The sequence below is a fragment of the Dromiciops gliroides genome, chromosome 2 (genome assembly GCF_019393635.1).
Source record: "Dromiciops gliroides isolate mDroGli1 chromosome 2, mDroGli1.pri, whole genome shotgun sequence".
Classification (NCBI taxonomy): Eukaryota; Metazoa; Chordata; class Mammalia; order Microbiotheria; family Microbiotheriidae; genus Dromiciops; species Dromiciops gliroides.
The window spans coordinates 167,172,816-167,200,341 of record NC_057862.1 but is presented as its reverse complement, the minus strand read 5'-3'; the positions used below and the strand labels follow the sequence as shown (position 1 = coordinate 167,200,341).

At 34.5% G+C, this 27,526-nt stretch overlaps 1 protein-coding gene across 3 annotated transcripts in view; it reads right to left on the bottom strand.

Annotated features, from left to right (window-relative positions):
- Positions 1-27,526, bottom strand: part of DMXL2 (Dmx like 2) — a 161,489-nt gene that overhangs the window by 47,781 nt on the left and 86,182 nt on the right. For all 3 annotated transcript variants that reach the window (XM_043990151.1, XM_043990152.1, XM_043990153.1), the window contains exons 17-27: positions 24,466-24,690; positions 19,847-21,535; positions 17,695-17,805; positions 14,938-15,107; positions 13,428-13,525; positions 12,784-12,949; positions 11,227-11,491; positions 7,734-8,782; positions 7,091-7,282; positions 4,521-4,597; positions 2,418-2,548 (exon numbers count right to left, since the gene is read on the bottom strand). In XM_043990151.1, the coding sequence (XP_043846086.1) occupies positions 2,418-2,548; positions 4,521-4,597; positions 7,091-7,282; positions 7,734-8,782; positions 11,227-11,491; positions 12,784-12,949; positions 13,428-13,525; positions 14,938-15,107; positions 17,695-17,805; positions 19,847-21,535; positions 24,466-24,690 (4,173 nt within the window). The remainder of the gene's footprint in view (positions 1-2,417; positions 2,549-4,520; positions 4,598-7,090; positions 7,283-7,733; positions 8,783-11,226; positions 11,492-12,783; positions 12,950-13,427; positions 13,526-14,937; positions 15,108-17,694; positions 17,806-19,846; positions 21,536-24,465; positions 24,691-27,526) is intronic.

The following is a 27,526-nucleotide window of genomic DNA, read 5'->3' as shown; positions in this document are numbered from 1 at the left end:
AGGTCTTCTTGACTCCAAGGCCAGCACTCTATCCACTGCAGCACCTAGCTGAACCAAGAAAACCATAGATAGTTTCAGCTAGAAGTAAGCCACTCAGGGCAACTGCAGCAATCACCCTTCTTCATATAGATGGTCTGTAGTCTTTTCCAGAAAAAAAAAATGATAGAAAGAGTAACATTCTCAGAACATTTTTCCAGAAGGTTTACCTCATATACTAAGAACTGCATCTGAATCATGATTAAGATTTGTGATCTTTTCCTTTCTCCAGATAAAGATTTTTAAGACCACCTCTCCTATATCTATTTAGAGCTTAGAAAAGAAGCATAGTATTTCCAGTTCCACATAGAGGTGGAAAGCAAAACCACCTGTAAATTAAGGATAAGACAGAAAACAGTAAGGTTCAAAAGAGAAAAGTTAAAATGTTGACACTATAAACCCTAGCTGGGAAACCTAAGAACTCTGTTGGGTTATGAATCCTCAAACCAAGAACTGGTAACTGCAGAAAAGTCCTCACCAAGAATTCAGTTACATATAAGGGACATGAGGGAGAGGAAAACGAAAGAGTATAAATAGCTGGATGTCAGTCTCTGAAGTCAGAACTCCACTACTTACTCTAAAATACTGTTTAGCCAAAGGGAGGTGAGATCTAGCTTCAATGGACTACATAACACTTTGAGAAGGTAGCAGAGTCTCAAACCCAGGGAGAGGAGGAAAGGAATATATTTGATTTTGGAGGCATATATATAAGCACTGAAAGAATGACATAGGTTTGGAAAAACTGGCTAAATTCAATGAGAGAGTTGGATTGCATGACCCTTCCGGCTCTAAATCAAAGGAAATGACCCATTATGCCAATGTACTCAATAGGACTGAACTTGTCTGAGGGGGTCTGGATACTCATTTGTCCTGTCAGAAGGAACTTAATAAAGTAAATGTAAAGTCCTACAACTGGATTTTTTAAAAGTAACTAAACTAAAGTACAGGGTGGGGGAAACAAAATTAGATAATTCATACTGAAAAAGACTCATGGGTAATAGCAGCCAAAAAAGTTAATTCAATTTTAGGCTGCATTAATAGAAGCAGAATGTCCAGAAGGAGAAAAGTACTGTATTTTCCCACTGTACCCTATGCCCTGGCAAGACCAAAGCTGGAACACCATGTTCAGCTGTTCTAGGTGCCACATTAAAAGAAGAATACTGAGAAGCTGTAAAGTTCCTAAAGTGGGCTCAGGGGTAGGGAAAAGGTAGAGAAGCAGGGTGTTGAAGGGACCCATGTCAGAATTTGTTTGGAGAAGACTCAAGGGGGAAATGGTAACTGTCTTCAAGTATTTAAAAAACTATGTATAAGAGGGAAAACTTGTTCTTCTTGGTCCTAGAGGGCAAAACTAGAAGAATGAAAGATGCAAGGATGCTGATTTTGGTTTATTATGATAAAAAAATTCCAAATGATCAGACCTGTCCAAAAGTACAATGGGGTGATTCAGGATGCAAAGAATTACCCATCACTAAATGTCCTCAAACAAAAAGTCTAGACAATTGTTTAAAAGAAGTTCTACTCAATAACATTCACATTTTCCTTTAAATTTTCATAAAACCCACCTACCAGTCCCTTATGGAATTTTTTTCTGAAGTGTGAACTCAGAAAACCTGAGGATAAATAGCAACCCATCTCTAAATGGATATGTCATCATTTTTTGGTGTTCTTTGCTTTGTGCAGTTCACAACTTGCAACTTAAGAGTTCTAATTGTCTGTATTTGATGTCACTGAAAATCACACATGCAATCTCTTAATTTTTAAAAAAGATATTGTCACATCACAAGTGTGAGAAAATAATGGGTTTGGGGGGGCCCAGAGGCCCCCCCCAGTTGAGGGAACCTTGCCCAACCTCTTTTACAGCCAGCCCAGAGTCAGGGGAACTGCAAAGGAAATGTAGATTATTGACCTTCCTGACTACCTAAAGGAAGTTAACTCAGGTAAGTGGACCACCCTCAAGTCATGTTAGTCAATGGACTTGAATGTTACTAGCCAATTAGCTTGGACCAATGTGCAGTGATCCACCTCTACCTGAGGGAGGATAAAAACCCTTGGAGCAAGGGGGGTATGGGGAGAATCTCTATTCTCTCTCCCACGCTGCCCTCTGGCTCTCGCTTTCTATCCTAGGTATGTAGGGCTTCAGAACTTTTGGAGTCATGTGCTCTCTCATTACTAACATTTAATATGCTTTAATAAATGCTTAGTGCCAAAGACTGGTGCTATAACCTCTAATTTATAAGTAGCAATATATTAGAAACCCCAGCTAAGTTCCCTAAAACCTGGAACAAAGATAGGCACCCCCATATAATTTCAAACGACACAAAAGGAAAAAAATACAAAACAAAAACAAAAACAAAAAAACCCACCACATGAATTCTTCTTACCTGGCCACTGAGCAGGAGATGAATTTGGCGTTGCATGCTCATCGATGCTTTCTGTTCTTAGTCTTCTACGATCGCTTAAAAGAAGTCCTTGATAAGCCATTCCGGTAAACTGATTTGCCTCAGTTTGGCTACTAAAAACAAATGAAGCATTTCTAGTGAGAATCTGAGAATATTTTTGAAATGAAATTCATTTCAAATGTTTAATTATTCATATTTTTAAAACTAAGGCTGAGAGTATATGTTACACTATTATGGGATGTCATCTTATGACTTTAAAATTCTTTATGCTATTTGTTTTTACAAAGAAATAATGGTGGTGAGCAAATTGTCACATTCTGTTATATTTCTAAGCGAATAATCAACTTTGGCAGTAATATAGAGAAGTAAGTTTATCCCTAAACTGAAAATGGACAGGACCTTTAGGGAATCATGCTTCAAAAATATTTAATTCTCAAATAAAATGTTTCCAAATAATTTTTTCTCTTTAGCAGCTATATTTTAGCTCGAAGAAGTAAGTCATCCATAACTTAATTTATTGGTGGTCAATCCAAACTTTCATCTGGAAAATTTGCCTCAAAAGTGAAATAACTCAGTTGGCCAGGGAGGGAAATCAGTCAATATGCTTTACACATTAAGATGTCCCATAGCCATATGAAACAACATTCTTTTTTGTAATTTCAAACATTTATTTAATCTTGCTTAGAAATGGCATAATTAAATTAATATCAATGTATAGCCCATCCTGAATTAGCAATTCTTCATATGGTACTTACAAAAAAAAAAACCTTTTGGAAAACTGCTACATTTTCAAGTAACAAATTCTACAAATATAAACCTCTTACATTTTATCTACTTTAATTTATTGAGATTTTTCAAAAAGTATTACTTCTACCATTTAGCTATTCATACTTGAAATTAGGGGGTCAGCAAACAGTAGTCTCAGGGCCAAATCCAGCCCACTGCTAATTTTTATGTAACCTTGCAAGAAAAGAATGTTTTTCATATTTTTAAAAACAATTTTTTTAAAATATAAAAAAACATTCTTAGTTCTGAGTGGTACAAAAACAGGAAGAGGTCTGGTTTTGGCCTGCAGACTACTATAGTTGTCAACCCCTGCTTTAAATCATGCACAGAATCTCAAAGCTGGAAGAAAATAAAGAGACTAAATGTTTCAATCCATACCTAATTATGAACCATCTTACACTATCCTGGCCAAGTAGTCATCCAGACTTCACATGAAGAGTTACAACAATGAGGGTCTCCTTTATGAATATTTTAAAGTGAAACCTGACCACATATTCATGTGATTTAATTTCTCTATAATTATAATATCCATCAGAATTCAAAATATGCTAGTTATACTGAACACCATTTGATATTGAGAAAATGAACATTTTTAGTCATTCCTTTTCATAGATATCCTATCCAAAGGCATACAAATTATGATTCTGTTCCATAGGAATACAAATTTTATTATTTAAGTCAAATTTAAAGAATATCATTTTCCCATTTTTTCAAAAAGACCTTCCATTTAAAATCAGAACATGAGATAAGAAATCTCTAATAAAACAAAATGAGAAAAAGTCTCATAATTTTCCATGAATGAAATCCAGCCTACTCTATTTATTTATAAGTTTCTTTCTAGATGCCAAAAATTGATGATTAATGTGGAATTCAACTTTAATAATGCCATTTTGTCATCTTCTATACCGTCTGTTCTTGGCACTTTTTGAATAAGAGAGACTAGCTCTGAGAAGAATCTTTTTTTGGTTACTTATTTTTTTAAAAAAGCAACCTATTTAAAATGTCAATTTAAAAGTTAAATGTGTACAAAATACTTCCAAATTATAAATCATATTTAGAGAATAAATCATGTATCAAATAACTATACCAGTTTCTGATGGGAGAAAACTATGATACAAAACTATGAAAGGGCACTTCTATTCTCCTTCTCCATCCTTTAGTAAATAAATACACATAGGGACACAGAGCCTTATTAAAAACAACATAATTCTGGACCAGTTTCATTCAATTTGGGATTTGTGTGTCTGTATTAGTGCTATTTGTTTAGGGTTTTTGTTTTTGTTTTTGTTTTTTTTTTACCTGTAGCTATGACTGTCACATAATGCTTGGTAAATAGATGCAGAAAGTGAAGCTGCTAGTGAATGAAGTGTGTGCACCTAAAACCAAAACAGCCAGAATTACATTTTGTATTAACATTTCTATACAACAGTAAAATACTTAGAGATCAGAAATTAACCAAATAGACTCCTGTTGTTGTAATAAATATAGCTTGATTAGTAACACAAGTATGGATTTAAGTAAGATAACCAGTCCCTCCCACCCCCCAAACAATTTGGACTGATTTAATCAATCTATGTTGATGCTACTTCTCATTAATGCTAAAGATCAGTTGAAGTGTTAATGAATAACTTTCACTGGGTTCTAAGGACAACACAGTAAAATGTATACAGTAATTTCAGAACCGGGAAATACAGGCTTGTCCCTGAAGATGCCCTGTGCTGAAAATAACAGATCCGGTAATATCAGTGAAAATTGGGGAGGAGGGGAAACCCTCACTTTTAGACTAGCAGGATTGGATCCAATTAGCAAATTATATTTATATCAGACTATATTAGAATGGTCCTCATGGACCAAAGGAGATTTTAAAGCATTTCTAAAAGTAGAGCAATCGATTCCAGTGGAGAGAGTCTATCTTGATGTTCTATGGGCATAAAGGGTATAAGGGTATAAAGTTTCAAAGCTACCAGAATCAGCATATCATTTTGAAACCTATTACTTGGCTGAATTAATGTCTCTAAAATTACAGAATATTAGAACTTTAGGGATTCTTAGAAGTCTATTTTCATGATATTTTTTGAACATCATATCCAAATCATTAAGACCCAAGAATGTTAACTATATATCATTTCAACTCTCCTCTTTTCCACATTTACCTAACCAGTATAATTGTAATCAAGTCTATGCTAAATAGGATTAAGAACCATGATTTCACTGACATAGATAATTCCCTTAGAAGGAAAATCTCTCTACCAATGCAAGTATGCACCTTTTCTACAACTTGTATTTTTTTTTAAGTGAAGCAATTGGGGTTAAGTGACTTGCCCAGGGTCACACAGCTAGTAAGTGTTAAGTGTCTGAGGCTGGATTTGAACTCAGGTACTCCTGACTCCAGGGCCAGTGCTCTATCCACTGAGTCACCTAGCTGCCCCTTCAACTTTTATTCTTAAAAAGCAAATCAGAGCACTGAGGAATTAGATACCTTTATCAAAATAACACAGCCAGGATGTGGCAAAGGCATGACTGACTCCCAAGGCCACTTCTCTATCTACTATTTCATATTGCATCTAACTATACTAAATATTAATACAAATTAATTCATCTTATAACTTTTCAGTATATACTCTCCTCATTGATAGATGAGGGGTCCACAACATATTAATTGCAACAAGTCAGTGATAGAACTATCATTTCTATCTTACACCCACTTCCTGGGCCCTCCACTGCTGTATATTTTCAGCTTATACATGTGGCATGAAGCCTCCCATCTGAGGCACTCCCCTTCCCCCCAGTTTCCTCTCTCCAGTTTGTGACTAAACACTCTTGTCCCGGGAACTTTACCAGCAGATGCATACAGGGGATCCCTCCCATATCAACAGAAAAGAGAACTCAGTCCTCTAAGTAAACAATGGAAGGGGAGAAGCTTGCTCAACCCTGAAGTTCCCACCCAGCTCCCTGTCTATTCTTGCCATTACTCAATTATTTAATTTCTCAGAGTGGGAAATTAAAGTTATATTTTGGTGGTACTATGGGCAACTAATCCCAATCTTCCTTAGCTGTTGTATATGATATTCTAGGACCAGAAGGAAACTAAAGAATTGTAGATGAACACCAAGGAAGTTTCCTTCTTTCCCAGATACCAAAAAGACTGGTCATTTTTTTGATATACTAATCCAACTAACCAGCCACCCACTAATATTTTACTTTTACTTCCTTGCCTGAGAGATATAAAGAAGCAACCATACTTGCTTTGTGAATCAGTGGTTCACCTTAAAGAACAGTATAGGTCAAATATAAAGAAAGAAGGAAGTAGAAACTTGCTAGTAAGGGACAAAGGTGATTGTTACACCTATTAATACTAGCCAAGTGTTTTCTGTCTTAAAGAGCTAATACTACTTTTCCAGAAATATTCAGAGACGAAGAGAATCCTTGACTCTAAAATTAAGTTTATCAGACAAGCAAACTTGAAGCAATAGAGAAAAGAAGTATTGAAAGGAACATATGACAAATCAGACAACAATCACTATTGGCTAGTTCCTCTAGACATTAGTTGGAAATAATTTTTTAAAGTGTGTGTATTACATATATGTATAACCTATATACACACATACCTACCCTAGTGTCCCAAAAGTCTTCATATAGTTTTAAGCTATTAAGCATTAAATTATTTTAAATTTAATTATATTATTATTATATGTTACATTATTAATTTAGATCATTAAATTAAGATATTAAAGTTTAAACTGAACTAAGACTTTGGGACACCCTGTATAATCTGTGTGTGTATACATGTATATGGATGTATATGTGTGTGTTTATATATATATATGTATATTTACAGAATTTATGAGATCAAATAAACTTTGCATTACCTTCACATCTTCAATATTGGGATGTGGTGGAACTTTCATCTGAACAATGGTATAAAGGATATCGTGGATATGATTATTTAGATATAATACAGGATTAGCTATAACCGTTTTTGTTGAAGCAATACTTGCTGAAAGCAGAGGTAGCGTTGTGGGTAATGGTAGAGGAGATTGGAGCTGTTTCACTGTAGTTTCCTATTTTAGTAAAAATAAATAAATAAGTAGTAATTAAAATTAAATAAAACTAACAAAAGCATCAGTTACCTGACCAAAAATACTGGTGATGGCTGAAATCTAATTATAATAAAGCCATTTAATTAACAGAAATTTAACTAAATTTTTTGGTTAGAATGCTAACATTTTTGGCATGAATATGACTTTTTTTTTTAAGAGGCAATTGGGGTTAAGTGACTTGCCCAAGGTCACACAGCTAGTAATTGTTAAGTGTCTGCGGCCAGATTTGAACTCAGGTCCTCCTGACTCCAGGGCCGGTGCTCTATCCACTGCGCCATCTAGCTGCCCCCTGAATATGACTTTTTAATACTATGGAAACTGAATTTCTTTCTGTTAACCCTAAACAAAGATGAGATGAGCAAGTGCTCAAATTATTGAACCAAGAAATTGGTAACTTAAGAAATGGTCATACCTGTTGTGATTCTTGAAGCAAAAATTTGAGTTCCATTCTTACTGAGGCTAGGCCACCACCTTGTGCCCCATGGAGGCTGCAGTAGCTAAGAAATACTCTTAAAAGATCTTGGTTTTTCTGTAACCACAACTTCCGCCTTTCGGCATGTTCTCGTTTGGCTTGTAATCTTCGTCTTTCTAACTGGTGGCGTTCATATGAGCCAACCTCTGGTTTGTCAATCATTTCTTCAAAATCAAGGATATCACCATCTATTTTGGAGTATGCTTTGCTGGGGTATTCTTTACTACTTGATTCGTGGTTACATATTTCATGCATGGCAGCAATTTCTTTTTCCAGCCAGTTGTAGAGCTGAAATCTGAGTTTTCCTCCATCTACTTCATAACCTGTAGCCAATGTCCTAAGTTCAGTCATGAGGATCTTTAAACATGCTCTGAATTTTAGTTGTTCAGCAATCACATCAACTTCAGAGTCACCTTCTTGAGATTCCTCTTCCTGGGGGGTTAGTAACATATTGGGGTCTGAAACTTTCTGATCTTGTTTTCCATTTCTTTTTTCCAAATCTGAACTTTTCATTACTAAACCAGCATCATCTTCCTCTTCTAAAGCACTATCTTGGTCTTCACCCCAATCAAGAGTGAGTGGTTCCTCATCAACCTTTAATGCTGTTTGACTCCAGTCAAGCTCAGATGATTGCACATTGGCTGAACTTAAGGGAACACCTTCACTACTTTCATTCCATACTTTGGATTCAGAAGCCCCAAGGAGATCTTTGTTTACAGAAAAGCTTGACTTCTTAGTTACTTTTGGAATTTTAGAAAGTACCTCAAGAGCTAAAACAGGACATCCAACTTTAAAGTGAGCATTTGCAGTGGTAAAGAATAATTTTCTCTCTATAAGATTAATTTTACCAACAAAACTCTTCTCACTTTTGAGACCTAAAGTTGCTAAAGTCCCTTCAGGTGAGCCAAAGTTTCTTCGTAGAAGCAAAGGGTGTGTCCGGAGGTAGTTGTAAAAACTAAATACTGCAGGATTGCAAGATTTGACAATAACTATGGAAATAAAAATATATCATATTTAATTATTTTAAAAGCATGGAGCATTGTGTTCATTTGTGCTTAGCTAAATGAATAAAATATGTCTAATATTCCTCCAGTATAAAAATATAGCAAAGTGATTAACAGAAAGCTCTTTCAACTAATAAAAGGAAGTAGAACACCATAGAATCTGTTATACCACAGTCTTTAAGCCATTAATTGCTTTTCCTTGTAACAGCTTTTAAAACTTAAATTACCTATTATAAAAGAGATTTATAATAGTACATCAAATATTTTCAAGGCCATTCTACCAAGTTACCACATAACTCATTCTGGCTCAGTCACTCCCACAAACACCTTTATTTTTTGTCCAATGAGTAGCTATATCATCAAAGAGAATTTAGGTAATCTGCAATGTAAGCTTTATTTACATATAAGAAATGAGTAACATGCATTTGTCTTATCTTACCTTAAAGAATTATTGTAAAAAATACAATTAGATCATATATATGAAGATGTTTTACTTGAAACATTTTAGAAATCAGAATACACATTAACATGCTTAGTGGTTTTGTACGAATTTAGCACAAGAATGGCTATCTGAAACTACAGGGTAGCCCAAGAGTTATCATGTTTTAATAACTTTTTGAAAATTATTTTTTCTTTATTTTTTGCCATTTATGAGATTTGATTTTTCAGACATAATATAAACTAATTTTCTACATATGCAGTATATGATGCTATTGTATCATAAATTAAAAACAAAAAATGAAGGAATTATTAAATATTGAAATCTCTTTGTGACTTCTGGCCCACCCTGTACCACAGCAAAGCTTCTTAAATGGTAGACTGCGACCCCATATGGAGTCACATAACAATGTGGGGGTCACAAAAAAATTGGCAACAGTAAAAGGTTACGTATACCTATTTTATATACCTATATACCCAAGGTTATCTAAAAATGTCTTGAGTAAAAAGGGGCTACGAGTAGAAAAAGTTTAAGAAGCCCTGTACTATAGCATGAAAACTGGCTTTATCCAATAAGATGTTGACTTCCTCGGTCAGGACACTAAGTACACTCATAAGATGGGCCACCTGTGGGCCTATAGCCCACAAATTCCCAGGCAATTCCAGAATTCTCAAAACTATCCTTGGACACGCCCCCCACGCCCCCAATGGTGTAGGAATCCCATTCAACTGTCTGTGTTCCGAGGAGAATGAGCTAAAGAAAATGTAGGAAAACTATCAGGGGAGCCTGGAAAGTGACATTAATCCCATATGTAGCAAGTTCTATTTGACTCTAGGTTGTCTGGCTAAACTTCCAGGGTTACTTCAAATTCTAAGAAACTCAAGAGCCATTTATAGGGTTTGGAACACAAGATGGAGAACATACAAGGGCCTATAAATCCAAGGATACTTTTTCACGGAAATGGTAAGCTGTTAAAAATTAGCTTCATCTAACCCTCTTTCTTTATCATGAATATCATGTTTTTCCCTCTATCACTTAGAGCTCTTGGACCCTAAGGTACTTTGGCTGTGTGGAATAATGCTGATAATGTCAAATATTTTTCATGTATTGATTGGTTTTGCTGGATTTAATTATTTTTCTTTTTCCAAAAAATTCTTTGTTACAAGAGATAATTCTCGCATTAGGAGGGAAAGAGATACAAGGGGAAATTTGGGTAATATAAAAATAAAAGATATCAATAAAAATCTACTTTTTAAAATGTCTTTGGTACTACTGATTGCTTTACATGCCCTATTTAAGGAAATACTACTTAGAAATTTTTTTTAAGTTAACACAAAAATATAATTAAAAAATTAAAATAAGCAAAAGAAATATTATATTAGACTTCTAATTTATCTTAATTGTTAAGAGAAATATTTCAGGGGGTGGCTAGGTGGCGCAGTGGATAGAGCACCGGCCCTGGATTCAGGAGTTCCTGAGTTCAAATCTGGCCTCAGACACTTGATACTAACTGGCTGTGTGACCCTAGGCAAGTCACTTAACCCCCATTGCCCTGCAAAAAAAAAAAAAAAAAAAAAGAGAGAAATATTTCAAAAAGTTAATGGCACAGACAAGAACTAAGTCTCCTGACTCCTGGGTCAGAGTTCTTTCTATTGCCACTATGTTTACTTAAGAATTTGCCCAATTCCTCAACATCTGCTGATACAAGAAATATTTTTAATTTATCTACCTTTAATATCTTTCAAATATTGCAACAATATTATTCACAAAGGTTGTTTACAATATGTTTTCAAATGATAGCAAAAAAAGATATGTAAAATGTAGCTAAAGGAAGACTGGTGCCTACAGCATCAAGGGGAGCCAGAAAGGGATGGGGGTCATATGTCAAAATTTCTCTAAGATAGAAAATAAGGTTGGCTATAATTTAGTTTTTGTCTTAAAATGAATATATAATTTTAAAATACAATATATTTTTTTGAAAAATTCTTACCTTGATTTTCATCATCTTCCTTTGGTGTTTGTTCCAATAGTGTATCCAAAGCCCTTGTATAGTCTTTCATTACCCAATAAGCAAGACTACGCAGGAAGGGATCAGGATGTAATCTACTACAATTAAATCCTGAGCTATCTTTCTGACAACCCAAAATTTTTTCATATAGGATAGATATGTAGGTGGATGATGTCTCAAATTCAGATTCATACAAACGAGCAATAATCATGGCTAGCTGAATATCTTCCATTTTTTCAAGACACACCTGTAAATAATAATTTTTAAAATTTTTAAGCATTGATTTTTTAAAGAATTTATATATCTTATGTATATATTAAATGCAAACTCTCTGAAGGCAGGGACTGTTTTTGGTTTTTCTTTGTATTCCCAAAACTTTGCACAGTGTTTGACATGTAATAAACATGACATGTGGTAAGTACTTAATAAATTCTTAATTGATTGATAATTAAAACAATTCAACTATTTTGTATCAAAAATCAAACCTGAGTAGTTAAAAAACTGATTAGAGCAAAACAGTGGATATTAATATTTGGCAATCTAAAAATGTAACAAGTTTGAGCCAAAGAATAGAAAACATTTTTTAAAACCCAGGCTAATATAAATTAACAATACAAATATATTTAATTTCCATTTAAAAACACACATTTCTAAATTCCCAAGGAGTTCCCAATATAAAAATCATCAACTATTAAAAATATATCAACACAAACAGCACAAGGATACCTTACAAAGTAACTAATAACAATATCCTACTTCCAAAGAGAGCTTGCAGTCTCAAATGATTTTTTCTTTTTTATGTGTGACAAATTTTGCTAACTTCAGTTTCTACAGAACAAGTAAGCCTAACCATCATGAGAGTTTTAGTATCTGTGAATTTAACACACCACTACTCTTTTTTTTTTTTGGTGAGGCAATTGGGGTTAAGTGACTTGCCTAGGGTCACACAGCTAGTAATTGTTAAGTGTCTGAGGCCAGATTTGAACTCAGATCCTCCTGAATCCAGGGCCAGTGGTCTATCCACTATACCACCTAGCTGCCCCAACACACCACTATTCTTGATCTATATCCTTAGTATTCTCTAGAATATGAAATTTTAAGAACCTCCTGTCCTATTTGGAAACAGACCAATAATTAAGTAAGTGGCTGTGTAGTACTCAAACTACTACAGGACAAAGTAGGAAACCAATAATATCATGTCATGACTTGGCCTATATTTATTTGCAAGTGTTGATCTTGGAAGGAAACTCAGAAGTCCCATACCCCAATGCCTAATGTTTTACCAGTGAGCCCCAGACAGCATAAGTGACTTGCCAATGGTCTACAAAAGGGCTAACCCAGAAGGTGAATCCAGTTCCTCAGACTCTAAATCCAGAATTCTTCCCCCTCAACGACACTGCATCTTCATAAAAGCACTATCGAACAACCAAAAAACCATTTTCTTTCAAAAGATATACACACACAAAAATGACAAGGCCCATTCTATGATCTCTCAGATTTGTATTCTCTAATCCATCTTTTAAAATACATCATTCATACCTCTATAGCATCTTTCAAAGAACCAGCCAATAGGAAAAAGGCTGCCGACTGTTCAAAACGTTGCTTTCCTAATAAAGAAAACGCATTTTTCAAAGCGGCCTTACGCCACCTATCTTCACTAAAATTGTGGCTGAAAAACGCAGTCATTTTTTCATCATGTTGTGACCTATAAACCAAAAGAGAGTTTAAACCAAGCTTACATATATTGTTTCATTCACAGAGTCCTGATTTAAGTCAATAATTGAACATGGAAAAAATGGGGGGGGGGGGAGGGACGGAATTTACAAATAAATAATTACTTCAGTAAGAAGTATTTAACATTGTAAGAAGTATTTAAATTGTAGGCTTCTCTTTGCTTCCTAAATTCTTCTTACACAGAAAGCTAATATTTTACATTCTTCTAGCACTTGCTACCTTTCAGCGCATTTTTACAAGACTATCTCATTTTCTTTGCACAAGAGTTATAATATAGTTAAAACAAGATTTTATACCAATCAAAAGATGAGAAAATTGAGGTGCAATAAAGTGAAATGATCATTCAAGTTCACATAGCTAGGTAGGTAGTTGACAAAAATGAACCCAAAACTTCCAAGCCTCACACTCCAAGAAATCTTCCTTTCATGTATCATGTTGCTGTAACTTACCTAAACAGACCCCACACCACTGCTTTCTTCTTCATAGCAAGGTAAAATAATGCAGCATCCAAAGCATCATTGTTTCTCTGAAAAGATGCTTTAGCAACCTAATGAGTAAATAAAATAAAAATGTTCGATTCTGAGAAAATCCAAGTTTGAAGAATATTCAGAGACATGGAAAGAAAGAGCAAAACTTTTCATTAGAGTTGCAAAAGGCTAGTCGTGCTAGTACTTTTCAAAACATCAGTGCCTACCTTTGCAATTGCAATATATGAAACTGCATATTACTTTTTAATCTGAATAAAGGCTTACACATAGGAGGTACTCAAAAGCTTCTAGAATGAGTAAATCTTACAGATATAGGTTGCTGACTTACTGTATTAAAATTTTAATTTACTTTGAAAAAAACTACCATGAAAAGGGAAATACTTCTAATTATTTGTTTAAAACACATCTTGCTTTTCCCTAGCACATTTCAGTCATGAATTACATTTTATATCCCAGTGTCAGAGATTAAATTTGTAGTCTCTCTGAACAAGCAACCTCAAACAACTGAGTATGCCTCCACACAATTTTTCAGGGTTTATAAATTCAATATGTAGGTATGGTATGAATCCAAAATACTGAGAATACACAATTCCTCATAATATTCTAGGATTTTGCTTCAAATAACACTATGTCACTAAATTACATAGTAACTCAAAATAAATAAATCAAAATAAATCAACTCAAAATACTGAATAAAAGTCATTACTGACCCCCCCTTTTTTTTAACCATAACATCATATATGCAAAAATACTGAAATGGCTTGTAAATTATTTGGAAATAAGTAAAGACTTTATGAACAACCTATGGGAGAACACAGAAAAGAACAGAATAAAAGGGAAAGATGGTTTGCAGTTTGTATTCCTGGCAGGTGTCCCCACATCTATGGGATCATATACCCCATGGTATCATGAAAATAAGTGCCTTGTTTTTATGCAACAGATATGATTTGCTAAGTGAAATGTACAAGAAAAACCTGAAATTTATTTAAAATACTTCTACAGAGATCTTCCTTTGAAATAAAAAATCCTTTTGTAATATAAATAACTGCTACCTAGTTTATACACTGCAGGTCTACATTTTTTAGATAGGTTTTTAAAGGCAGACATGCCAGTCTTTATAAAAAGAATTGTACTGATCTATATATAAAATATGTCCCAAAATCTTTGTGACGTTTTAAACTGTAACAGCTTCTCTTTCTCCCTTCCTTCCTCCTCCCCACCCCACAAAAAAATAAAAATAAGTAGCACAGAGTTGAATTATGGAATCAAGTCATAAAAGCCTTTGTTTAAAAAAAAAAAGCCATTTGTTTCACAATCTTTGATAGCTTGAACATAAAATAAAATTCTGACCTCCCCCAAGAAGTTCAAATTCTTAATGATATCCTTTTCCCTCAGAAATGTAGGGTTTTTCACCCCAAAATAGGCAATGTATTCAGTGCTACATTTATATTCCTCAAATCAAACAAATTACCTTTTCAATGCATCTTCGAAGTGTGTTAATATTCCTGACCCACCAACCTATCCCCATAGCTCTTAATTCAGACCACTGAGGGTCTCCTCGCTGAATAGCAGGAATCATATTAATTAGTTCTTCCTCAGCCTCAGAATGAAAAGCCCAGGCAAAGTGACAAGTGGACACACCTGAAGAGACATCAGACAATATATATTCAAAATTATCATAAGTTAAAACCACCATAAAATAAAAAATATTTTGTTACTTTAGGGTTGCTCTTCATTTATTCAATCATTTAAAAACCAGTTTAAATGGGAAGGGAAGACAGTAGGTTCAAACTATAAACTTTCTTAATATAAAAAAATCAAGAGTAAGGAACCTAGCACAAAAAAATGCCTGTTTTTTCTAAAACCAGAAGAAATCTGTTGGGTCTTCAAAAGCACATACACTAATCACTTGAAAGGGAAAATATTTGAATAGGGGAAATTAAGAAGTATAATAAACACATGGTAAACTCTGAAATAGTAAAACTAAACTCAGTTAAAAAGCCACTTACTATGCACATATGCCCTGGAATTATTCCAACAATGTCACCTGGGCAAGTGCTATTACACTATGCTGTCCTATACAAATAATGAGCACTTAAACTATTCCCATCTTCACCCCCTTTCAGCCATGTAGCATTTATCACTGGTAGAATAAGGCTCTGGAATAGAAACAGAGCCAAAGGATATATCAACTTCATCATAATTCAAAGCTGAAAGTCTTTAGTTTAACGAATTGTAAATAATGAGCAAGAATGTTACAGGTTTAATAACTTACCATACCTTTTTTGCTTTCATTTTCACATTTACTTAATTATGTATCTGAATAATTTTGATTTTGGAAGGGAAATAAAATGTATTATAATCAAAAGTCAGAAGTGAAGCACTAAGTCTGGTTCTACTCTAGATTTGGACATTTTTTTTGCCCAGGGTCACACAGTTAGTAAGTGTCAAGTGTCTGAGGCCACATTTGAACTCAGGTCCTCCTGAATCCAAGGTCAGTGCTCTATCCACTGCGCCACCTAGCTGCCCCCTAGATTTGGACTTTTAAAAAGCACATATGAATCTAAAAAGTAGTCTGGTGATGCCTGAGCTGGGAAATTTTTAGCTCTGAAAGGCTGATGCTAATGTTTAAAGGCTTTACCCTGAAAAAACAAATTAGGGCCTAATTACTTCCTTCACCAGAAATCTACTAGAAACTATTAGAATTAATCCACCCAGAAAGGGTGATTAAAAGAAAGAGCTTAGGAAGAAAGCAAAATTAGGAGCAGTCCATGAGAACTCATTCTAGAGGCAAAGAAAGGGACTCTGACAATTAAGTGTGATCCTTCCAATCTGTCAGTCATTAATAACATTTATTTTCATAATTGTTCTCCAATATGGCAGAATTCACATGCAGTTAAAAATGTCTCGACCAACTATCATTTCATATTTTCATTTTAAAAGTTTTTAAATGATCTTATCATCAGCATTACAAATAATAGTAACTTTTACATTTTTAAACATTTTATTCATATTTTCCATGCTAAGGAATGGTAATCTTCATTCAAAATGGATTTTTTTTCTTGAAACTGGGTTGTACCAGATAAACCAGAATAGTGATACAATGGACTTTGCTTTGATATTATCAGCAAAGAAAAAGACAAAAAAAAAAAAGGAATTTAGCAATACCCAGACCCGGTTTTGTAGTTTTTTAATACTTAGAAGACAATATATACGACATATGATTTTTCAATATTTTCGTTTGGGGCAGCTAGGGGGCGCAGTGGATAGAGTACCAGCCCTGGATTCAGGAGGATCTGAGTTCAAATCCGACCTCAAACACTTAACACTTACTAGCTGTGTGACCCTGGGCAAGTCACTTAACCCCAATTGCATCACCAAAACAAAACAAAGCAAAAACCAATATTTTGGTTTGTTTCAATGATCTTTTTTCCCTTTTTTTAATTCTTCAGTATAAGGAATAACTCTCTTGTTGGATAGAGTGAAAGATCCATTGGGAAATGCAGATAATGTTAAAACAAGATATAACCAATAAAATGTACTTTTTAAAAAGATAATTCATCAATTTTTACACTCCTTAAAACTCTGGCTTAGTTTTATTTAAACAATTCTCTATACATAAATTGAGGTACAAGAAATTAGAAATATCCCTCATTATAGCAATATTCCAATATACAGTATTCTGATAGTTAAAAATTATAATTCAAAGAACAAAATTAATCAACATTATATTAAATAATCATTAGTGCAATTTTTAATTTTTAAATTGGAAGAAATTATCTAAACCCACTACACAAAAGGCTCTTCCTCAAATAAAATATCATAAATGAGTGCTGAGTAGTGTTGAAAACTGACCACTTAAATACTCATTTTATGATATGAGAGTGCCATTAGCTGCTTATTACTAAAACACTGCAAAAAACACAAAAAGCAAAACAGTTCATGTGTGTGAGGATGGAATTATGGTAAAATCTGAAAATGAAGGGTTTTACCCTAATTTGAGCCTTTTGAACTTCATGATGTGGTACTAGCTGAGTTATTTAATCTCTTTACGTATAAAACTCGGCACTACAAAGCTCCAGATCTAACAGCCTATAAGATTTTACAGTCAACAAGAGGTACATGCATAGACAACTATACAACTATAACTACTTTTTGTAACTATTATAATTACTTCAACACTAACCATTATGCAAAAGTTAAAATATTTTCAGTCAGAAAGAAATACCTTGATGAAGTAGTTGTACTCGATATAAAGGAGGTAATGATGTCAAAAGGCATGTGTGTAACCTCATTGCCAATAAATATCTCAATCCACATTCATCTAATGTATCTCTTCCTATAGGAGAGAGGAAAAACATATTTGAAGAAATGAGCCCAAACTACTGTAAATGTTTAGAAATATACAAATTAGCACCCATCATTAATTTTAAATGAGATAATCAATGACAAAATTTTTGAATATATCATTTGGTAAATATTTGGAATATATTCCCCAAAACTCCTGAAACCCTTTGATAAAACTAGATAAGAAAAATTGAAAAATTATGTCTTTCAACTTCAAGCAATTAAAGCATATAGTAAGAGAAAATAAAGGATGCAATCTTTAAAATCCCTGATGGCAACAAATAAACTATAATGTTTCTGTTATTACAAATAATGTCTTCTCCAAGAAATTTAAATGAGCCTGAAATGATACAGTTCAAATTAAAATAATTTTCCAGTTAACAGCATGGTGCCACTTTTGTAAAGATTTGGGATTTGAACACAAGAAAGTTTGTTTTACAAAAAGAAATATTCTTTGCCATAGTCAAAGACAAAATAAATATCAATCCCATAAATGGCATACCAATAGTCATAGGAAACTAGGCAAGAAAGTCTGCCTGGCTCACACATACTCATCAGCACCATTGGAAAGACAAAGCTTTGGCATGTTTTAGGGATGATGTCAATATCTTGTTTCTCTTGGAAAAAAAATAGAAAATATATTGCTCTTATGTGAAAATGGTGTGACTGTCATTTGATCAGTTTTCTTTACAATAGTGGATATTCTGAAAGTATTATTGCATTTTTAAGATATTAAAGCTTAACTATTTTAAAGGTATTAAAACTTTAAAATGCACTAAGACTTTGAAGACATCCTACACCCTATTCATGGGCTGGCTACTTGACCAATACATAATTTTGCATCAGAAACTTAAAATATTTCTTTCAAATTTCAGTATGCCTGATTTCTTGAAGAATGAAAAAAGAAAAAAAACGTATATAGCAAAAGCTTAAGACAGTTTTGATGATTTTTATTCCATTTTGCACTGAATTAGTGCAAAAAAAAATAGTGCCCTAGGATCTTAGAACCTAAAAAAGAGAAGTCTATAGAGAATTCATTTCTATTCTGAAGAGCTTAGTATGAACAGTAGAGGTAAGTAATTTATCTTTATATCCATTTCTTAAATCAGGAGCAACAAAGTTTGTTTTGGAATGAAAAGATTAAATGTAATGAAGAACTTTCTAAATTATGAGGCACTGATACATGACACTAAAATATGGTTGAAGACTCAATTTCTCTTGATATTTTGAAGTATAAGATAATTATTAGAAACATATTTAGCTTATAGGTTAACTGATCTCACAAGGACCCTTTTTCCAGTTTTGAGTCTGTGATAAAATTCAAAATTGGGCTATTATCATAGAGATAGCATCTATACAAAAAGAACAAGAACAAGTAAATGGGGGATAGGGAGAGAAATACAGTTAGTTCATGAACAACCATGCATCTTCATACAATTCTTTCTTCTTTCATGCAATTTCTAATCAAAGATCAGAATCATTTTAGAGGATAATCACTGAATCAAAACTACTCAGTGTTAATATAAAAATATGTCATAATGTACATGAAAATCAGATTTCTAAAGTACATTCTGGTTAAAGCCTCAGATATACTGGAAAACAGAAAGGAGACCCTCTAAGCCATGACCCCCAATGCTTTTCTTCCCCTTTCAGATACAGAACATTCCAGAATACTAAAAATCTACTAATGAAACTTGAGGTTTTTGGTTTCTTTCTGGTAGAACCAGACTTGTTAAACTCCTGTACTATAACAGATTAATATTTGCCCTGCTACTATAGTCTTATAGTGGCCTGGGTCACTTGTCCAGGGTCACAAAGCCATTTATGTCAGAGTTAAAGTTTTCTTAACCCAGTGAACTCTTGATAACTACACCATGCTGCCTCTTCTACTAATGAAACATTGTTCATATGTACAGTAATTCAATGATGATGTTAGAATCCTAAAGCTGGAATGTACAATTCATTATTTTATTTACATTTCATAATTATACATTTCTAATAATTAAGACTTAGTATTTAATAGAAATACTAACCTGAGTGACTCTTGTCTCTATGTTCATCAAGTTCAGTGCTAGTGGTAGCCACAGTATCAGCCAAAGCTACAAGGAACATCTGTTCCAAACGAGTAAGGCCTGGAAGACTTGAGTGCATAAGATGGCTTGAAAGTAGACTGGCATGTTCTTGACCAAAGTAAGCAGGCCCATACTGAGAAAGATTAATTACTTTGGATTTGCTTTCTCTCTTTTCTGGCTCTAAGTCAATAAAATCATCTGTTGTTATGGCCTGGATCTGAAACAGTTCTGAATACTGGTCTTCTTTCGTGCTTGTAGTAGAATCTTCATAGTCCTGTGATATTTTAGTACTTTCTTCAGAAATTCTGTAAGTTGAATCTTGATCTGCTGCGAGCAGTGCATACAGTGGGAGTGGAGGGATAGAATCAATCTCAGTATAATCTCGAGTACCATCTTTGCCTATTGTGACTGTATCCTTTGCAGTACTGCCACTTACACTAATGGTTCGAGAAAGATGCCGCTTAGCTCCTTCTCCAGTCTCAGCATCCCTAACTATTGCAACCTCCCCTGCAATACACTTAACTAAATGAGAGAGGATGGCTTTAGCCCTTCGAACTTTCCCTAAATCCATCAATTCCAATAACTGGGTTGGGTGATACTGTGGAAGAGTTGGGGAAAGTACATGAGCAGCTTCAAATAAGCCACCATCTTGAACTACAGCTGGTGTACCAAACACATCATCTGTAATAGCTGTTCCATCGATTATACTTTTCCTCGTTCCCATATTAGATTTAAAAGATGCAGGAGTGTCTTTAAAAGATGCTGTAGACTCTTCAGCAGTAGGAGTATCAATTTCATTGTCTCCAAATCTGACAGCATGTTTCCATTGTGCATAAACATGCATTTCACAGTCCATTCCCACCACTAATATACCATCTCTTACCCAAGAGAGAGAAACTGGCAATGAAGGTGTACCATCAACAGAAGATACTAAGTCTATTGATCTCAAGAGAACCCATCTTGACTTGATTCCTTGTTTTATACTACCACCTAATGGCAAAGTAATAACAGCTATGCCATCTTTGCTATTTGTCTGCTCAGTCACAATTCCGGAAAGCCGCCCATACATGAAGATGTTAGCACCAACTCCCACTGTGAGTATATGAGAGCCATCCTCTTTTGATACCCAGTCCAAATGTACTAAATGCTTAATGTTAGGCATAAGATAACGGTCTTTACTCAAAATGGCTTCTGATTTACTATATACAAAGAGATTACTATCAACACTAATCCTTGGATCAAGGACACTACCAACCTTAATTAAATCATCAAGATGAACTGTTTGCTCTAAAACCCATTCCGATCCTCCAGTGGATTCACACTCAAATATACACACATGCATAGAAAAATCTTTAGAAACAAAGCCATTGTGCTGGACAGGCTGCTTGTAGGCCACTGCAAGTCGGCCTGTATAGGAACAACTAACAGCAACTGGTCTTCCCACAATGCTCACTGTACTGCTGCTATCTTCTCCTTCATCATTCATCAAAGGCCATTTACTCCAGTGATATGTTTCTTTCCCATTGCTTCTCCCATTTAGTTCTCCTTCTACATGGCATTTCCAGAATCGTACTCGGTTATCAGAACAAGTTGTAACCACTAAGTAAGGTGCAAGGCAGACAGGGTAAATTGAAGAAGAACTCAGATGACCTATAAGAAAAATAAAAGTTATAATATTAATGCCAAAAATGAGTACACAAAGACAATTTCTGATTAGTGTGGGAAAGTCTAGAATCACTGTCAACATCTTCTGGACAATAGCTTCACACTGCCCTCTACTGGTGTCCCATAATCTTTTTTAATACCAAATGCAAGGAAGTGAACTGTCGACCTATAAAAAACAAAAATGTCATTTATTCTCAAAAATAGGAATTTTCCAAATCATTCTAAATAATTTTAATGTTAATTAAAAATGAAGCTGTAATTCAACTTATAGATTTTAAAAATAATGAGGCAAAAATAAACATCAACCTTAGCTATTCTCAGCAATACAATGATCCAAGAAAATTCCAAAGGACTTGTGATGAAAAATGTTCTCCATCTCCAGAGAAAGACATGATGGAGTCTGAATGTAGATCAAAGCATGCATGCTATTTTTCACTTTTTTGTGGTGGGTTTTTTTTGGTCTGAGTTTGCTTTCACAATATGATTAATATGGAAATGTTTTGCATTATTGCACATGTATAGCCTACATCAAATTGCTTACTGTCTTGGGGGGAGGACAGGTGACAGAGAGAATTTGGAACTCAATTATAAAAAACAAATGTTAAACATTGTTTTACATGGAATTGGGGGGGGGGAATATTAAAAAATAACCACCAAAATCAAATTATTCCCTTTCCCAAATATGTCCATAACATAAACTCCTTTACCTTAGACCTGTGGTCAGATCTATCCTAGACTACTTTGATCAGAGAGACCTGAACAGCAGTAGGATCACAGAAAATAAATTCACTGATTTAGAACTGGCAGCAACCTAGTCTAACCTCTCTCTTTTTGAAGATGAGGAAACTGATACCTAAAATGGTTAAATGACTTGCCCAAGGTCATACAGGTTATGACAGAGGCAAGATTTGAACCCAGGTCCTCTGACTTCAAAGTCAGTTCTCTTCACTGTACTATGCTGCTACTCCTGCTTCCACTCCATACTAAAATTTATAACAATTTGTAACCATCTCCTAAACTACCTTCAGAAACACGGGTCTACTACTCCCACGATTCAACTACTTTTTTCCCCATTCCAAAACTCCCTTCAACACTAATTTAGTATTAGCCTCCCTTTTATAGATCCATTACCTTTTGAAGCCAATCTAAAAATATTCAATATCTCCTTAAATATAGAGTTAAAATAAACGGCTAGAGCAAAATCTATTATTATGCTTCAGCTGAAGTACATAAGGCAGGGGTAGCAATCATGATCTCAGACAAAGCAAAAGCAAAAACAGACTTAATTCAAAGAGTTAATCAGGGAAACTACATTTTGCTAAAAGGTGCCATAAACAATGAAGTAATATCAAAAAATTTTTACAGCAAATTTCTCTAATAAGGGCCTCATTTTTCAAATACATAGAGAACTGACTCAAATTTATAAAAAATAAGAGCCATTCCCCAAATGATAAATAGTCAAAGGATATGAACAAGCAGTTTTCAGAAGAGGAAACCAAAGCTATTTATAGTCACATGAAAAAATGCTCTAAATCACTATTGATGAGAGACTATCAGATTATCTAACATGATAGAAAAGGAAAATGACAAGTGTTGAGAGGATGAGGGAAAAACAGGGATACTCTTGGTGGAGTTGTGAACTGATCCAACCATTTTAGAAAGCAATTTAGAACTATGCCCAAAGGGCTATAAAATGCCTACCCTTTGACTGAGTAATACCACTACATCAGTACCGCAAAGAGAATGAAGACAAAGGAAAACAATTATATGTATAAAAATATTTGGAGCAAGTCTTTTTGAGGTGGCAAAGAATTAGAAATCGAAGGGTTGCTTATCAACTGGGATATGGCTGAACAAATTGTGGCATATGGTTGTGGTAGAGTACTTTTGTGCTACGGGAAATTATGGTGGGGGAGTGATTTCAGAATAACATGGCAAGACCTATATAAACTGAGGCTGAATGAAGTGAGAAGAACCAGGAGATCACTGTACACAGTAACAGCAATCTTGTAATGATGATCAGTTGTGAGACTTGGCTACTCTGATCAACACAATAATCCAAGACAATTCTAAGGGACTCATGATGAAAAAATGCTAATGAAACATCTAATGAAAGAAATGAGGAACTCTGAGTGCAAACTGAAATATAATTTTCTCACTTTTTTTTCTTGGTTTTTTGCAATATGGCTAATATGGAAATATATTTTGCATAATTTTGCATGTATCATATTGGAGGGAAATAATTTAAAACTCAAAATTTTAAAAGAGAAAAAATGTCTAAAATAAATATTTTTTAAATATAAAAAAGAAAGAAAAGATGTAAAAATAAATTAGATCTAACATCCAGGGAAATTAGACAAAGAAGGGCAGACCAAGAAAGACAATAGCCTGAGAGATTAAGGGAGTAAAAGTACAGGAGAGAGATACTTTGCACCAGGGAAAAATGAGAAGGTTCCTATCATAGATTTCGTGGTTATTAATTCAGCATTAACCTAGGACAAATTAATTAGGGGATAATTTATCTAATAAAACATGTTTATGTATATTGTATATGTCTAAGATGAAAATCTTACTCCAACAGAATAAGAGGCATGAAGAGATAAATCCAGTGTTCACATTTTTTAACCAAAAAATATTATTCTATATTATTATGGTCATCCTAACATAAAAAACTAAAATAGGGTAAGCTGTTCTCATCTTAACCAATTTAATTTCACTTAAGCTAATAAAATTTATTTTAGAAAATTATTGTTAATAAAAGGTAGAAAATATCATCTGGCAGGAGGGAAATACTTCTATCAGTAGATCATGAAGCTTTGCAACAATATAACATGCCATATATAAACACAAAATAAGTCCATCACAATCACCAAAAAAACACTATCAAGCAAAGTAGGTAACGAAAACTAAAATACCTGCTGAAGGTGTTGCTCTAATTACTTCAACTCCCTCTGGAAGGTCAAGCGGTTGACTATAGACAAGACTAGAACTCAGAATGAGTTTGCTAGCAGTCTGGAGATTAGCAATAGATGAAGAATGTGGCATAGAACTTATACTAGGAGAAGTTTCTGGAGAAGAATCTATGGTTTTTTGCCCAGGTACTGTAAGTAGAGTCTCCGATGAAGAAATTTCAGTTTTAGCTTTGGGATTAAAAAAAAATGCACATTTTAATTAGATTCACCAATATGAAGCACAAAAACATTTAGTACTCCATCCCCTTTAAAGTATTTCGGGAATAAAGAAAACTTTCAACTATTCCAAGGCTCATAGTCTAATTCTGGATTACCACTTTGACTCAATAACCTGATACTCACCTCTTAGTCATTTGCATGTTTTTTAAGCATTAGCATGGCACAGAATCAGGGGCATTGAATTGGGTGTCAGAGGACCAAGACCTCAAATCTAAGCTGTACTACTTATGACTTGTGCAACCTTTGGTTGGAAAGTTCTTTATCTCTCTAGGCCAGTTTCTTCTTTTATAAAACAAAGGTGTTGGACTAAGTAATCTTTTAAGTTTACTCCCAAATCTAAATTTATGATCGGGTAAGTCCCCCCTCCCTCACAGGGATAGTGTCAGGACAGAACAACAGTACTAGAAAATTTTTAAATAGCAAAGGATCTTAAAAGTTAAAATCCTCATTCTGCAGATGATAAAAGTGAAACACAGAGGTTTAAAATAATACTCATAAAATGTACTTTGAAAAAGAAAAAAAAAGGTTACACAGTAACTACATGGGACAGTTATTGTTGCTATGTTAAAGAATGTGAGTTAATGCCTTGGTAAATTACATTTGCCCAATGTCACAGAGTCAGCCTCAGAGCCAGTCAGAAAACCCAGGTCTCCTAACCCCTAACTCTTTGAATCTTATTTATCTTTGTATCTCTCCTAAGGACTAACCAGGTACCTGGCACAATAGGTGCTTTAATATTTAATGAGGATTGCTTTCACAGGATCATAATTCATAAAGAACTAGAAGAAACCTTACAGGCCCATGGAGGTTACATGACTTGCCTCAGGTCACTCAGATAGTTATGGGACAGAAGCAAGATTTGAACCCAGATTCTTGACTCCAAATCTAGTGCTCTTTCTAGTGTACCAAACTGCCTCACTAATCCTGAATCACCTATCAAGAATCTCCTTTCTCTGTGAAGCCAATATAGCTCAAAAGCCCAAAATCAAATGCTGGGGATTCAGGCAGAATTAGAAGATTTGCACTGTCTCAAAAAGGAAAAAACTGACCAGAAAGGCTTCTATTCACTACAAAGCATGGAACCAACCATAAAGGGAACCTACAAAATGTTATCTGATTTAAAATTCGAAATTCTTAACTTGGATCAGATTTAGTCAAAATTGAATTACAAACATTAACGAAGATAACTGACTACACAGCACTTTAAATTTTGCAATAACACTTTACATACCTTATATATGGAGCAGGTGCTCCATGGGTAACAAATGTGCTTTCATCTTAAACCTTTTTCTTCCTTCAATCTTCTTATATTCACTAAGACCTAGCTCAGTGTGAGGATGGCACACACCTGGCCACCCTTTCTGGTACTAGTTGCATTTTCATTCATAACACCACTGCCTACTTCTCCACATGCCTAGCCAGCCTGCTGCCCACTCATAGTCATGGTGAGGGAGTCAGAATGCTTCTTGTTCCCTTTGCAACTTCCACACTCTCCGTGCATCATCCCATAACCTCTCCCCTTTGAGGTTCGTTAAATTCATATTTATCGCAGGCAGCTAGGTGGTACAGTGGATAGAGCACCGGCCCTGGAGGCAGGAGGACCTGAGTTCAAATCCAGTCTCAGACACTTAACACTTACTAGCTGTGTAACCCTGGACAAGTCACTTAACCCCAATTGCCTCACCAAAAAAAAAAATTCATATTTATCACCCAAACAATATTCTAGTACCAATTATCTACTCACCTCCAATAAGTACACTTCCCTTTTTCCCCTTATTAGGTTAGTGCTTGGTTCATCTTTCCTCTATAGTTCCTAACTTCATCCTGGTAGATTTCAACATACACACCTTAACTGACTCCACTTCCTTTTTCTTACTCTCTTTAACTCTCTAGTCTCACTTCCAAAATCTTCATTCAATTGAAATTGCTTTCTACAAAGTTTCCAGTGACTTTTTAATCACCAAATATAGTCACCTTTCCTCCATCCATCTTTCTGGACATCTCTGTAGACTGACATTGCTGACCACCCTCTTTTCCCTGATGCACTATTGTCATTAGGTTTTCATGTCACTGTTCTTTCCTGGTATTCCTCCCATTGAAGATGCCTTTACAACATCCTCTGTTGACACTTCATTCAGGTCACACCCACTACCTGTGTCCCATGCCCTCTTCTCTTCTCCTCTATGCTTGAAGTTTCAAAACTCTACACTGCTGGACACACGGGGATACTCAATGTCTGTTGGGTTGTGCCACATGACATTCTCCAATGTTTGAAGATGTTTCTCTTTACTTGTACTTTCAATAAAGTCAGTAATTGCTGGAACTTCCTCATTTAAGAGGTCAGATTTTTGCAATGCTGGGTTTTCAGTGGTTGCTATGATTAAAAGCAAATTCTACAAAAAATCAACGTGGAACAGGAAATGACAGGAGATATTCTATCTGATTCCAACTTCTGAAAAGCTGTGTAGTGCCCAACAGGCACATACATCCCATTAATAAATAGCCATGGTTTTTAAAGAATGATATAAATTTTTTCTTTCAATCTATAAGTATTTTTTTAAATAGCTACCAAAATGTTAGGACATAAATACATATTAAGGGTTTAGAACTACTACTTAATAAACAGAACTATTAGGTATCTCTTTTGGTCTAGAGACACCACAAAAAAAATTATTGAAACTCTATGTGTTCACAAATCAACAAAGTTTGGGAACCTCTGTTTTAAGCTATTTTACTTGGTGATCTTATCAGCTCCCATGGGCACAATTATCATCTCTAAGAAAAT